The sequence below is a fragment of the Salvelinus alpinus genome, chromosome 15, assembly GCF_045679555.1.
Source record: "Salvelinus alpinus chromosome 15, SLU_Salpinus.1, whole genome shotgun sequence".
Classification (NCBI taxonomy): domain Eukaryota; kingdom Metazoa; phylum Chordata; class Actinopteri; order Salmoniformes; family Salmonidae; genus Salvelinus; species Salvelinus alpinus.
In genome coordinates this window covers 22,565,294-22,579,802 of record NC_092100.1, presented here as the reverse complement: position 1 = coordinate 22,579,802, position 14,509 = coordinate 22,565,294, and the positions used below count along the sequence as shown (strand labels likewise).

At 43.1% G+C, this 14,509-nt stretch overlaps 2 protein-coding genes across 7 annotated transcripts in view; one reads left to right on the top strand and one right to left on the bottom strand.

Moving 5' to 3' along the window:
* Window positions 1–274: 274 nt before the first annotated feature.
* LOC139539740 (follistatin-related protein 3-like) lies at window positions 275–14,244 on the bottom strand. Of its 3 annotated transcripts, none has more exons than XM_071342965.1 (5): window positions 14,136–14,244; window positions 10,570–10,755; window positions 2,466–2,681; window positions 2,071–2,298; window positions 275–1,923 (listed from the first exon to the last, which is right to left on the bottom strand). In XM_071342965.1, exons 2-5 carry the CDS (start codon window positions 10,748–10,750, stop codon window positions 1,871–1,873), a joined length of 678 nt encoding a protein of 225 aa, XP_071199066.1. In that variant the 5' UTR covers window positions 10,751–10,755; window positions 14,136–14,244; the 3' UTR covers window positions 275–1,870. The 3 variants fall into 3 exon arrangements, with proteins under 3 accessions (XP_071199066.1, XP_071199065.1, XP_071199064.1); XM_071342964.1 differs by lacking the exon at window positions 14,136–14,244 and adding an exon at window positions 11,681–11,974 and having other exon boundaries at window positions 2,027–2,298; XM_071342963.1 differs by lacking the exon at window positions 14,136–14,244 and adding an exon at window positions 11,681–11,970.
* LOC139539739 (serine/threonine-protein kinase STK11-like) overlaps window positions 14,196–14,509 on the top strand; it is a 50,514-nt gene continuing 50,200 nt past the window's right edge. For 2 of the 4 annotated variants that reach the window (XM_071342960.1, XM_071342961.1), the window contains exon 1: window positions 14,201–14,358. The gene's annotated coding sequence lies outside the window, so the exon portion shown is untranslated. Of the gene's footprint in view, window positions 14,359–14,509 lie in introns of all 4 variants that reach the window. The other 2 variants (XM_071342962.1, XM_071342958.1) reach the window with 2 other exon arrangements.

Below are 14,509 nucleotides of genomic sequence, written 5' to 3'. Positions count from 1 at the left end.
ACCGCCCCATGAGGCTTGAAATGACTCCATTGATAAATGCCTTTACTATTGTGTGTATTTTTAGACTGACAAAAGTCTAGAATCTAGAATGGCAATTACTGTGCATACAGTATGTTTGTACTGTAAGTGATATTTTGTATAATAGAGAATTAATAACAGAGGGTAGGACAAAGCCTATCTGGAATTATGCACTTGACTAGAGAGACTATTCTGACTAGTATAACATGAATTTAATGACTGTCGAAGTTCCACCAGAAATGAAAGAGGCATCATGACAAATACTATAGTTTATGTTGAGATAAAACGGCAGTACAAAAATACAAAAATAAGTAGATACATTTGTCATTCAAATTTCACAGTAGGAACACAGGTACATGAAATTGAGTTCTATTTACAAGAAACTACTGTAAATTGTTCAAAAACAGTATTTGTTTTAATTAAAAATCTATTAAATCATCTAGAATAAATGGGTGTGCAGCACTATTCATTCATATCACAATAACCAATAGCTATTTGCAAATAGCTATCTGCCCATTTGGTTCAAATGGCCACTGGTACTTAAACGTTGAACAGATAGATTCGGCTGCACAGCTTGGGGATCCGGTGAGTTAACTTTGAGTAAATTAATGTCATTTGGCATTATGATGTTTTCAATTTGATAAGGCTAACAACATTTGTCAGATTTTGCAGTTACACTATATTACGGTGTATTCAACAACCCGAATGGAATTATATTGGACTCATATTACCCACAAACATACAAAATAAACAAAGCCAAGACTTCAACAGTGGAGGTATTGTAAAGGCTTGGAGTTGATCCAACAGTCTAATAAAATTGCTGCACACTGAACTAAACTGTTAATTTGAGTGATCAGTGGGAGGCTTATACATTTTATTGGGCTCCAGCGTAAACAGTTTCGTACTCTGTGCAAGCCAAGTGAGAGGAGACATACTGTGCACTTTTGTTTTGGCTAAGTCTCTCATCACCTCCAAACAACACTGAAATACAGACAGCAGTTACCCCGTTTTGCTTAGATTGAATTGAAACAATATATATTGTCATCCTCTAAATGTGGCACCCAGTATCCAAACAAATTGAGTTTTTTTTGTCATGCTGCTTTTAAGGGGACAAAGCACTTTATTTAGGGATATGAAAAATACACAAAAATAAAAACAACTTGCCAAAATAAAAGAATGCCAGTGGCCATTCAAATACATGTACCTTAAAACCAAATACATGTAGCTTAAAACCAAATACATGTACCTTAAAACCAAATACATGTACCTTAAAACCAAATACATGTACCTTAAAACCAAATACATGTACCTTAAAACCAAATACATGTAGCTTAAAACCAAATATATGTACCTTAAAACCAAATACAATAAATACAGCTGACCTATTGATATATGGATTTGTATACAGGGTCAAAACATAAATAGAACAGATTTGATACCTTCTTCAATAAATAGTAGCAGTATTTATTTACAATATACACATATTTTCCTATACTTAAAGCCCCCTACATATTTCTCCACAGTTTCATGAGCAAATCATCCTATTTAACATACATTGCATGCATCAACAAATACAGTATTGGTTTCCTTTTGGAAGAACAAACTGCTACTTCCAACGGGTCCCCCCACATCAAATGTATCATTGTTCTATGTACAGGGGGTAGGGATGGAGGGGATAAGTGATTGTAAAAAAAGTAGTCAACATAAATCAGAACTTGGTGAGTGAACATCGGGACAATGTTGGTTCACGTATCGAAGGTGATCTCTTGGAAATCTTCGTACCGGGTGGACTAAGCTAAGTCTAGTGCCAGGTGGACTGAAGTACCAGTTGGACCACACAAGAACTGTCCCTTTAGAGTGAATTCTCCTCACTGGCCTCCAAAGCCAGAGTGTTTCTTGGAACACCTGAGAGAGAGGACACAAGACAAAACACATCCAACACATGCCAAAATATCTCAAGTTAGAAAATCCATTCAATTTAGGTTGTTTATTAATTTATTGATTATACTTAGGCTATGTGTTGACAGATCAGGAATGGTGAAGGGGATTTACTAGAGCAGTTGCCATAGTGACGCACTCCTATGGAGCGCCCCAGGAAGCAGGTGGCTCTGCGGAGGTGGCAGGCGCTGGGATAGGTGATGTTGTCGTTGCCACAGATAGGCACCTCGGACTTCAGCGGTATTGGGCAGGGGGTTGTGCGGCACATGACACAGTGGGCACTGTTAGTCTGATCTGTCACACAGGTGTGGGTACCTGGGCACACCACATTGGAGCAAGACTCTGGACAGAACATGAACATAGAGTATTAGTAATATAGTATCGCTACAAAGGAATACTGATTTGAATCCAAGAATGTGTGTAATATTGCTGCAGTAGCACAATTAGTATTTGAAATAACCAAACTGCTGACATGCAAGATAACTCTTGAAGTACAGGCGTGTCCTCACTTTTGCATTCTCCCTGGTACATGACCTCCAGATCAGGGTGTCCCTTACAGCGGGCCATCAGGAGGACACACTCGTCCCGATAGGAGTTCCCATCGCTGCCACACACAGCATGCTTTTTGGAGATGTTAGTGCAGTCGGGAGAGCACACACACTGAGGACGTCCAGCCTTCAACGTACACACCTTCCCTGGGCCGCAGTTCACACCATCACAGGTCTCTGCAAAACATAGAGTAAAAAGTCAGTATTACTGTCGAAGCATTTACTCATCTTAAATGGTCTGTCATCAAGTGATCCATATCCACTGCTGCTTAAGATTCATTCTCAACAAAACAGAACAAATTTCTGAAAACTTTTGTCTTTAACCGCAGCATGATTTATCCAGCAAAACATTTACAATAAACGCATATTTTGTTTATGGTCATACACAAGGATGTCAAGTCTGTAAGAATGTGTCTGAGGTTGTTCCTGTTTCCATGACTGTAGGATCCCTGTAATGATGAAAGCAGGGCTAAGTCTTAGATGGATGGAAGGGTGTTTGAGCAGACCAACCAGTTCAAAGGCCTGTCACTGGGTTTTACAGGCTGAGAGATGTGGCAGGAGGAACCGCAGGCTCAACTGACTTTAGTTGACTCTCCAAGGCCCAGCCAGGTCAATAGGAAGTCACCCAGTACTGTAACCCTAAAACAACACAGATATACCATCGCCACCTTTCAACAGGCTTCTCAGGACCTGTTTGAGCCTAATAGAGAGTGATATTCAGACCTGATCCTGTAAAAAGCAGGACTTTATTGCCTTTCTCTGCAAGCGCTTGCTTTAATATCCTGTTATTCTCCATCTCCAAAGAGGCCAACTCTGATACCTCTGGATTTCTCACACGAGTATCAGATTCGTCCCCATTCCTCCCAGGGAAATCCAAGAAAATCCCTTTTTCTGTTATGTTTTGCTTCGGTTCACTGGCAGCTCGTTGCAATTCATATACGTTTTCACAAATCAATGCAGATTTAAATATAGGTCAGACATGGAGCACTAGTCAACACCCAGGAATGCTTTGAAGCACTGGAAATCAGTAGCCCCAATGGGGAGGATCAACTGTTGGGCCCAGTCTGACTCTGACAGGCAGTACTATGATAATAGACCAGCACTTCCCCACAGTATCACATGTACATTGATGCTGTAGTTTTGTTCTTTCAGTCTGCTTAATGATCCAGATAGTGCTCCACATTATGAGAAACAGACGTCTGGGCATGTGGCAAACATTTCTCCTGTGGTAAACAGAAATTCATTTTTTTATTCCCTGAGGGGAGGCAGCCAGGCCTGTGTCTCAGCCAGCATTGGGAAATAATTAATGCAGAGTGAAATAGAAGAGGGAGGAGGAGAAGGAGGAGGGTTATTGTCCATTTATTTGATTATTTCGATTTTATTCAATTGCACTGCAACTTGCAGGGATATATTGTGGACCAGTTCCAAGGTGGGATGGACACACCTCTCGATAGGGATATACAGTGCCTTTGGAATGTATTCATACCCCTTGACATTTTCCAAATATTGTTACTTTACAGCCTTATTCTAAAATTGATTAAATTGTTTTTTTCCCTACACACAATACCCCATAATGACAAAGCAAAAACAGTGTTCTAGGAATTTTTGCTAATTTATTACAAATAAAAAACTGAAATATCACATTTACATAAGTATTCAGACCCTTTACTCAGTACTTTATTGAAGCACCTTTGGCAGCGATTACAGCATCGAGTCTTCTTGGGTATGACGCTACAAGCTTGGCACACCTGTATTTGGGGAGTTTCTCCCATTCTTCTCTGCAGATCATCTCAAGCTCTGTCGGGTTGATGCACAGCTATTTTCAGGTCTCTCCAGAGATGTTCGATTGGGTTCAAGTCCGGACTCTGGCTGGGTTACTCAAGGACATTCAGAGACTTGTCCCGAAGCCACTACTGCGTTGTCTTGGTTGTGTGCTTAGGGTCATATTCCTGTAGAAAGGTGAACCTGCTCTGATGCTGCCACCCCCATGCTTCACCGTAGGGATGGTGCCAGGTTTCCTGCAGAGGTGATGCTCGGCATTCAAGCCAAAGAGTTCAATCTTGGTTTCATCAGACCAGAGAATCTTGTTTCCCATGGTCTGAGTGTCTTTAGGTGCCTTTTGCCTTTTGTGCCTTTTACTGAGGAGTGGATTCAGTCTGGCCACTCTACCATAAATGTCTGATTGGTGGTGCTGCAGAGATGGTTGTCCTTCTGGAAGGTTCTCCCATCTCCACAGAGGAACTCTAGAGCTCTGTCAGAGTGACCATCGGGTTCTTGGTCACCTCCCTGACCAAGGCCCTTCTCCCCCGATTGCTCAATTTGGCCGGGCGGCCAGCTCTAGGAAGAGTCTTGGTGGTTCCAAACTTCTTCCATTTAAGAATGATGGAGGCCACTGTGTTCTTGGGGACCTTCAATGTTGCAGACATTTTTGGTACCCTTCCCCAGATCTGTGGCTCGACACAATCCTGTCTCGGAGCTCTACGGACAATTCCTTCGACCTCATGGCTTGGTTTTTGCTCTGACATGCACTGTCAACTGTGGACCTTATATAGACAGGTGTGTGCCTTTCCAAATCATATCCAATCAATTGAATTTACCACAGGTGGACTCCAATCAAATTATAGAAACATCTCAAGGATGATCAATGGAAACAGGATGCACTTGAGCCAAATTTCGAGTCTCATAGCAAAGGATCTGAATAATTATGTAAATAAGGTATTTCTGTTTTTTATTTTATAAATTTGCTAAAATTTCTACAAACCTGTTCTTGCTTTGTCATTATGGGGTATTGTGTGTAGATTACAGAGATGTTTATTTATTTAGTCCATTTTAGAATAAGGCTGTAACATAACAAAAAGTGGAAAAAGTCTAGGGGTCTGAATACTTTCCGAAGGCACTGTACAAATGTAGCTAAATTATTGAAGTTTATAGCGTGTCTTTTACAACTTGTCTTGTTACTTTTGTCATTCTAGATCACTTGAGGTTATCCACTTATCATTTAAGCACATAATTGATGAGAACGTTTCATTATTTACTTTTGCTGCCATCATATACAGTGGGGCAAAAAAGTATTTAGTCAGCCACCAATTGTGCAAGTTCTCCCACTTAAAAAGATGAGAGAGGCCTGTAATTTTCATCATAGGTACACTTCAACTATGACAGACAAAATGAGAAAAGAAATCCAGAAAATCACATTGTAGGATTTTTTATGAATTTATTTGCAAATTATGGTGGAAAATAAGTATTTGGTCACCTACAAACAAGCAAGATTTCTGGCTCTCACAGACCTGTAACTTCTTCTTTAAGAGGCTCCTCTGTCCTCCACTCATTACCTGTATTAATGGCACCTGTTTGAACTTGTTATCAGTATAAAAGACACCTGTCCACAACCTCAAACAGTCACACTCCAAACTCCACTATGGCCAAGATCAAAGAGCTGTCAAAGGACACCAGAAACCAAATTGTAGACCTGCACCAGGCTGGGAAGACTGAATCTGCAATAGGTAAGCAGCTTGGTTTGAAGAAATCAACTGTGGGAGCAATTATTAGGAAATGGAAGACATACAAGACCACTGATAATCTCCCTCGATCTGGGGCTCCACGCAAGATCTCACCCCGTGGGGTCAAAATGATTACAAGAACGGTGAGCAAAAATCCCAGAACCACACGGGGGGACCTAGTGAATGACCTGCAGAGAGCTGGGACCAAAGTAACAAAGCCTACCATCAGTAACACACTACACCACCAGGGACTCAAATCCTGCAGTGCCAGACGTGTCCCCCTGCTTAAGTCAGTACATGTCCAGGCCCGTCTGAAGTTTGCTAGAGAGCATTTGGATGATCCAGAAGAAGATTGGGAGAATGTCATATGGTCAGATGAAACCAAAATATAACTTTTTGGTAAGAACTCAACTCGTCGTGTTTGGAGGACAAAGAATGCTGAGTTGCATCCAAAGAACACCATACCTACTGTGAAGCATGGGGGTGGAAACATCATGCTTTGGGGCTGTTTTTCTGCAAAGGGACCAGGACGACTGATCCGTGTAAAGGAAAGAATGAATGGGGCCATGTATCGTGAGATTTTGAGTAAAAACCTCCTTCCATCAGTAAGGGCATTGAAGATGAAACGTGGCTGGGTCTTTCAGCATGACAATGATCCCAAACACACCGCCCGGGCAACGAAGGAGTGGCTTCGTAAGAAGCATTTCAAGGTCCTGGAGTGGCCTAGCCAGTCTCCAGATCTCAACCCCATAGAAAATCTTTGGAGGGAGTTGAAAGTCGGTGTTGCCCAGCAACAGCCCCAAAACATCACTGCTCTAAAGGAGATCTGCATGGAGGAATGGTCCAAAATACCAGCAACAGTGTGTGAAAACCTTGTGAAGACTTACAGAAAACGTTTGACCTCTGTCATTGCCAACAAAGGGTATATAACAAAGTATTGAGATAAACTTTTGTTATTGACCAAATACTTATTTTCCACCATAAATTGCAAATAAATTCATTAAAAATCCTACAATGTGATTTTCTGGATTTTTTTTTCTCATTTTGTTTGTCATAGTTGAAGTGTACCTATGAAGTGTACCTATTTGACAGCTCTTTGGTCTTGGCCATAGTGGAGTTTGGAGTGTGACTGTTTGAGGTTGTGGACAGGTGTCTTTTATACTGATAACAAGTTCAAACAGGTGCCATTAATACAGGTAATGAGTGGAGGACAGAGGAGCCTCTTAAAGAAGAAGTTACAGGTCTGTGAGAGCCAGAAATCTTGCTTGTTTGTAGGTGACCAAATACTTATTTTCCACCATAATTTGCAAATAAATTCATAAAAAATCCTACAATGTGATTTTCTGGATTTCTTTTCTCATTTTGTCTGTCATAGTTGAAGTGTACCTATGATGAAAATTACAGGCCTCTCTCATCTTTTTAAGTGGGAGAACGTGCACAATTGGTGGCTGACTAAATACTTTTTTGCCCCACTGTAATTATGCTTGTTAATTAAACTAGTTGGTTTATACATTTTTGTAATCAACAGCATGCTGGAATAGCCTTTATATCCCTTAAAATAAGACTGCTCCATAGAAGTGAAAACATGATCGATCATACAGTAGTTAGCAGGAATGCTACTACATTTTGAAACTAGGATTATATTGCTATTTGGTACATGCTGGCTTCAGCCTTGCTGACACTAATCATCCTCACATGGTTTAAAATAATCCACTACCCTGGCAAGAGATCACATGGACTTGTTAAAGTGCCACCACAACCTTAGTTTATAAAAACAGGAATATATCCTTGAGTGAACCTGAATACCCATGGTGAAGGCTTCCAATAGTGGAAGCCACTCAAAACAGCTGGACAGAGTTAGATGGAATGACTGGCCGAGATCCACATTTCACAAAATTCAGAAACCTCTGGAAACTAACTTGACATGGAAATTCCATACGGATCAAAGTTATCCCAAGAAGAAAACAGGTGGTCTAGTTATAGCCAAATGAGCTGCCATTTGGAACTATGATCAAAATATGACCCCTTAACGTCTTTGCTTCATTCATTGCCAGTTATGAGGGGAACATATGGAGAACCTAAAACCATCTAACTTGTCTGAGGCTGTAACGTTTGTCGTCGGAAGGAGACCAAGGTACAGCGTGGTAGGCGTACATTCTTTTATTTAAATGTTCCACCAAGAAAAACAATAAACAATACAACGAACGAAAAGCTTCGTCATGCAAACTACATGCACTCAAACAAAGACAAGATCCCACACTGAAGGAGGGAAAAAGGGCTGCCTAAGTATGATCCCCAATCAGAGACAATGAAAGACAGCTGCCTCTGATTGGGAACCAAACTCGTCCAAACACAAAGAAATAGAGAACATAGAATGCCCACCCCAAATCACACCCTGACCTAATCAAATAGAGAAATAAAACGTCTCTCTAAGGTCAGGGCGTGACAGTACCCCCCCCCCCCCCCCCAAAGGTGCGGACTCCCGGCTGCAAACCTGAACCTATAGGGGAGGGTCCCGGTGGGCATCTAATCTCGGTGGCGGCTCTGGTTCGGGGCGTTACCCCCGCTCCCTACGCTGATCCCTCCGCTTCTGTGGAACCGGACCGTGGATCATCGCCGGAGACTCCGGACAGTGAATCGTTGCCGGAGGAACCGGACCGCGGATCATCACCGGAGGCTCTGAACTGGGAACCACCGCTGGAGGCTCCGGACTGCAGATCATCGCCGGAGGCTCTCGACTGGGAACCCCCGCTGGAGGCTCCGGACTGCAGATCGTCGCCGGAGGCTCTGGACTGGGAACCCCCGCTGGATGCTCCGGACTGCAGATCGTCGCCGGAGGCTCTGGACTGGGAACCCCCACTGGAGGCTCCGGACTGCAGATCGTCGCCGGAGGCTCTGGACTGGGAACCCCCGCTGGAGGCTCCGGACTGCAGATCGTCGCCGGAGGCTCTGGACTGGGAACCTCCGCTGGAGGCTCTGGCTCTGGACTCCGGACTGCAGATCGTCGCCGGAGGCTCTGGACTGGGAACCCCCGCTGGAGGCTCCGGACTGCAGATCGTCGCCGGAGGCTCTGGACTGGGAACTCCCGCTGGAGGCTCCGTACTGCAGCTCATCGCTGAAGACTCCGGACCGTCTCTGGAGGCTTCGGACTGGGGACCGTCGCTGGAGGCTCCGGACTGGGGACCGTCGCTGGAGGCTCCGGACTGGGGACCGTCGCTGGAGGCTTCGTACGTGGAGCCGGAACAGGTCTCACCGGACTGAGGAGACGTACTGGCAGCCTAGTGAGTGGAGCTGCCACAACACATCCTGGCTGGATACTCACTTTAGCTCGGTGAGTGTGGAGAGCTGGCACGGGACGCACTAGGCTATGACGGCGAACTGGATGCATAGTGCGTAGAGCCGGCGCAGGATATGCTGGGCCGTGGGAGCGCACTGGAGGTCTGGAGCGCAGAGCTGGCACAACGCATCCTGGCTGAATCACCCCTGTAGCACGGCAAGTGCGGGGAGCCGGAACAGGCCGCACTGGGCTGTGCTGGCGAACTGGGGATACCGTGCGTAGAGCTGGCTCAGGATATCCTGGGCCGAAGAGACGCACAGGAGGCCATGAGCGTTGAGCCGGCACAAACCGTCTTCGGTGAATGCCCACTCTAGCATGGAATCTGCGGGGAGCTTGCACAGAGCGCACCAGGCTGTGGCTGCTCACTGGGGACACTGTGCGCATCACCGCATAACACGGTGCCTGACCAGTCACACGCTCCTCACGGTAAGCACGGGGAGTTGGCTCAGGTCTGAACCCTGACTCCACCAATCTCCCCGTGTGACCCCCCAAAAAATGTTTTGGGGGGCTGCCTCTCGTGCTTGCTACGTTGAGCTAACTCCTCGTAATGTCGCCGTTCCGCTTTCACTGCCTCTATCTCCTCCTTCGGACGGCGATACTCCCCAGCCCCTTTCCAGGGTCCTGCTCCATCAGGATTTCCTCCCAGGTCCAGTCCTCCTGACCACGCTGCTTGGTCCATTGGTGGTGGGATCTTCTGTAACGTTTGTCGTCGGAAGGAGACCAAGGTGCAGCGTGGTAGGCCTACATTATTTAATTTAAATGTTCCACCAAGAAAAACAATAAACAATACAACGAACGAAAAGCTTCGTCGTGCAAACTACATGCACTCAAACAAAGACAAGATCCCACACTGAAGGAGGGAAAAAGGGCTGCCTAAGTATGATCCTCAATCAGAGACAATGAAAGACAGCTGCCTCTGATTGGGAACCACACTCGGCCAAATACAAAGAAATGGAAAACATAGAATGCCCACCCCAAATTTCACCCTGACCTAACCAAATAGAGAAATAAAACGGCTCTCTAAGGTCAGGGCGTGACAGAGGCACCTTTGGTACACTACCAGCGATGGTGGTTTGCCATAACAAGAGTCAAGAAATCAGCATCTACTTCTGTTAGTCAAATGGTTTGAGAAATAGCAAAACACCCGTATTAATGATAGGGATATGATACTGTAATTTTGTTAGTTGGTTCACAGCAAGTAATTCTGCAAGTTCTGCTGCGTTGTTACCTTTGCAGGGTTTGCAGGACACAATTCCCAGGAAGCCCAGCAGGCTGACCTCATTGATAGGCAGACTAGTGTTGGACCAGGCCGTGTCTAGACGGCCCCCGGAGCAGCATTCCTCCCTGCTGACCCCACGCATCAGCATCATGTCACAGCGCTGCTCTTGGCTCTGCTGCAGCCAACACATCCCCGCTAAACACACCACAACAAACACAAGAACGCATCTAGTTGAAGTTTTTCTACATAATTGATATACATGATTGACATATTTAAAGTAGATATACTTTGATGTATACAATGGCCTACTGGAAATACAAATAGCCCACTTCAGAGCCCTAATATAGATTTATGGCTCTGGCCCACTTGTACAATAGCCAGGACTCTCTTTACTTTACATCAAACTGGGTTGAATGGACCAGACCAGTCCGTAGCCAGACCTGGCTGACCTCACTGTCCACACGCAATACACTTTAGCAGCATCTAATCCACCAATTCATACAGGAGAATAGAGACCTTTTGCACAATCGTGGAGTTTTGTTTAAAGGTTTTAGGACTCATTACTGCCACAACCCATAAAGTCTCACATATTACTTTGTAATATATAAGGTATTCTAACGTCCCTAAATGAGAGAATAAAGTTACTTTGGAATAAACATGCAGTTCTGCATACTAATGCAAACCAGTGATTAAGTAACTGTTTGCACGTAATACATATTGCAACGACACTGGGTTTATAAGCGCGGAAATCAACTCTGCCGCACGAGCATGCTTTTGCGGTACAGTCGATAGCGCGCCGGACCTCTGGCTAGAAGGTCGAGGGTTCGAGACCTGCTCCCTGCCTGTTTCATTACAACATGTTATTACGCCGTAGTAACACAATGCTCACCTGCACTCTGTAATTCTCAGTATCAAGCAAGCAAAACTATGGTTTAACTTGGTTAATGGTTATTATTCACAAATCATGTAAATCAAGTACTTTCCAATGTTTTAAGCGTTTTAAATTAAGATAGCAAAGCTAGACTTCTTAAAGCAAAACTTGGTTCCATAATTATTTCATAATTAGTCTACATATCAAACGTAATTTTTGATAAATTAAATACAATTATACTTTACTCACCATTTACAGTATATCTTCCAAACATTTGACTCAGAGCAACTGTCACACCGAAAAGAGCAATCAAAAAGCCCATGGTGATAAAACAAATAATTGTAAAATAAAACTTTGGGCAAAACTTTCAAAATGTCTGTTTGTTCTTTTCCAAATGTTTTCAAATAATGTTAACTTGGCAATGGAGAAGTTCGCAGAGTTCTCTCACGTGAATGAATGTGTTGTAAATGAAGGTCGTTCCCCTCTATATAAATATTTAGCCCAGACGAAATTATGCTGCTGGGATGGGCGATGCTCTCAGCCAGTTATAATGCTGGAACAGGGCTGGAACGGACAGTGTTCTACGTGTTCTGCGTTCTGACTCAATTTCCAGACAAGAGACGTCCCCTCACCAGAGTGCAACAGACGCAACTGGACCATGCGTCTTCTGAATACGGTGGTATTGTGAACGTAGAGTAGGCCTAGCATATTTCGAATAGGTTTTACCATTTTAAAGTATTATATGCGAATAGATAATAACAATGTTTTCATTCAAATATTTCAAATAATGTAGAACCACTTCAGAACTTTTCAGTCCATATCATATAGCTTTCAATTGTATTACAAGGAAATCATTATCTCTGTACACAATGTTGGCTATAATCAATAACAACAATAACACAATTCTGTTTTATTAGCTTTTTTTTAAACTGATAACAGGATATATGACTTGCAGCTTTGATATAGCCTAGATTGTTTTAAATCTGTAGTGACCATAGTGACCATAGTGACTTATGAAGCACAGTAACTTGTCTGGCTCTGTTGTCTAGGTGCTGTCTGTTTTAGGTTGCATGTCCTCTCCTCCTAATTGAAATCCACAGAGTGTGAGATGTGATTATGGGAGACTGTTGCTGTATAAGTACACTGTGCTTTGTGGATGTGTGTTAGACTTTTTTAATGGATTAATTAACAAAAAAATAAAGAACAGTTCAAGAATTCAAAACATCAATCATTCTTAATTTCCCTCAGTGCAGACATGCCTAATTTCCTCAACTATACACACTATTATAGCAATGTATTTGAACCTTAACAATATGCAAAGTTAATCCATATCATCAACTAAGATATGAAGTAAAATACATCCAGCCTATAGAGAGTCTCAATACCACTAAGCTAGATGTGGTTAGATAAATACCAACATGTTAGAGATGGGGTATAAGCCTTTAGGCGAGCCAGGAGATAGGCTTTTTCAATTTTTATGAGAGAGGACACATTAAAGCTAATAAGTGATAAAATATATTTGTGGCCCCAAGTCAGTCTTCAACAGCAGCAGGGCCACCAACACAGCGAAGCAGAAGCAGATGCAAAGCATCAGTGAGAGCGATGGCAGGTGATTGTGATGGTTAGGAGGCACTCATTTCACTGATAGAACCCCTACGTGAGAATGTCAGAGTGAGCCTGAGTGTTATTTCATCCACATGTAGACCTCCATCTATCTTCCATCCCCTTTCTTTCTCTTGTCCTCTATCACCGCCTCTCTTCTGTGGCATATGCTATTGCTTGGGAGCCAAAATTGTGCCAATCTTCCCATCTGTCTGTCTCCAGCTTGTAGTCCCTTTGGTGGTGGAGAAAATGAAAGTAGCATATGCTGTTTCCGTAAGTCGTGGTGAAAGATGTTGCCTTCTGTTGCTGTACAGAGATCCCCAGGGCACAGCTGGAATGCTGACCCTGCAGAGTGCTGCAGTGGGTGGGCTGGAGAACTGGGTCACTGCAGCAGCTCACATGGTTTGGATCATTGGGCCACACATATGAATAGGCTACGGTTTGGCAACCCAGACTAACCACGTCTTATCTCTATTATTTATGTATCTATGGCAATGCAATACTGGTGTGACCTTTCAAGTTGGAGAAATGTTGTAAAACGACATGACTATGAAGCATGTGTAGAATCTAGGGTTTTCTAAAAGTTATATGACTATAGTTTAAGGACATATTCTATCAATCATATTCTGTTTGTATTTGTCTGTCTTTCTCTGTTTAATGTGCCACTGTATCATTGCTGTGACTATGCATTTGGTCCAGATAAAAATTATTTACCAGTGCTGCCATCAACTGGGGAGTGTTAGCATCACATCCACATGAGGGAAGGCTAATAAAATATGTTTTTATAACTATTAGCATAATCCAATAATTCATTCACACAGCCTCAGAAACAATAATCACCTGTGATAGTGACATGACAGGGCCCATGACATGACAGGGCCCATCTCCCCCTAATAAACAACGTTTGAAATATGTTCTACCCTTTTGTGGCTTTGAGACACTGACTTTAATCACAGAGTGAAATTTTAACGTCAATTGTCCTGTGGTCAAAGACAGACGTTTGCATTGAGGTCAACTCACTGAAACCGTCCTGTTTCTACAAGAAACTACACATTTTGTAAAAATACAGTTTTTAAATCTTGTTTTTTGTACCATAACCAACCTTAGTAGCAGGCAGCCTGCATCGTATGACTTTGATATCGAAAATTATAACCCCTCGGAGGATCGCATGTATTCCTATACCACAATTCGTAGATGTTGCTATAGATTTCCGCATTGTGAATTTCTATGTTTGGAGCATAGATAATGTAAACAAGATGGAGGCGTTTCTGACAGCCAACACTTCTTCATAGGCAATCGATGACACCGGTAAAGGAGCATACAAGGTACAGTTGACCTCTTTCAACATACAGACAATATACCCCATACCTGAACATGTAATGCAAAATGACAGGACAGGAAATTAATGTAGCGTTAGCTAACTTAATAGCTTACTAAGAGATAGCTAAATACTAATACTATAACATTGCTTGGTTT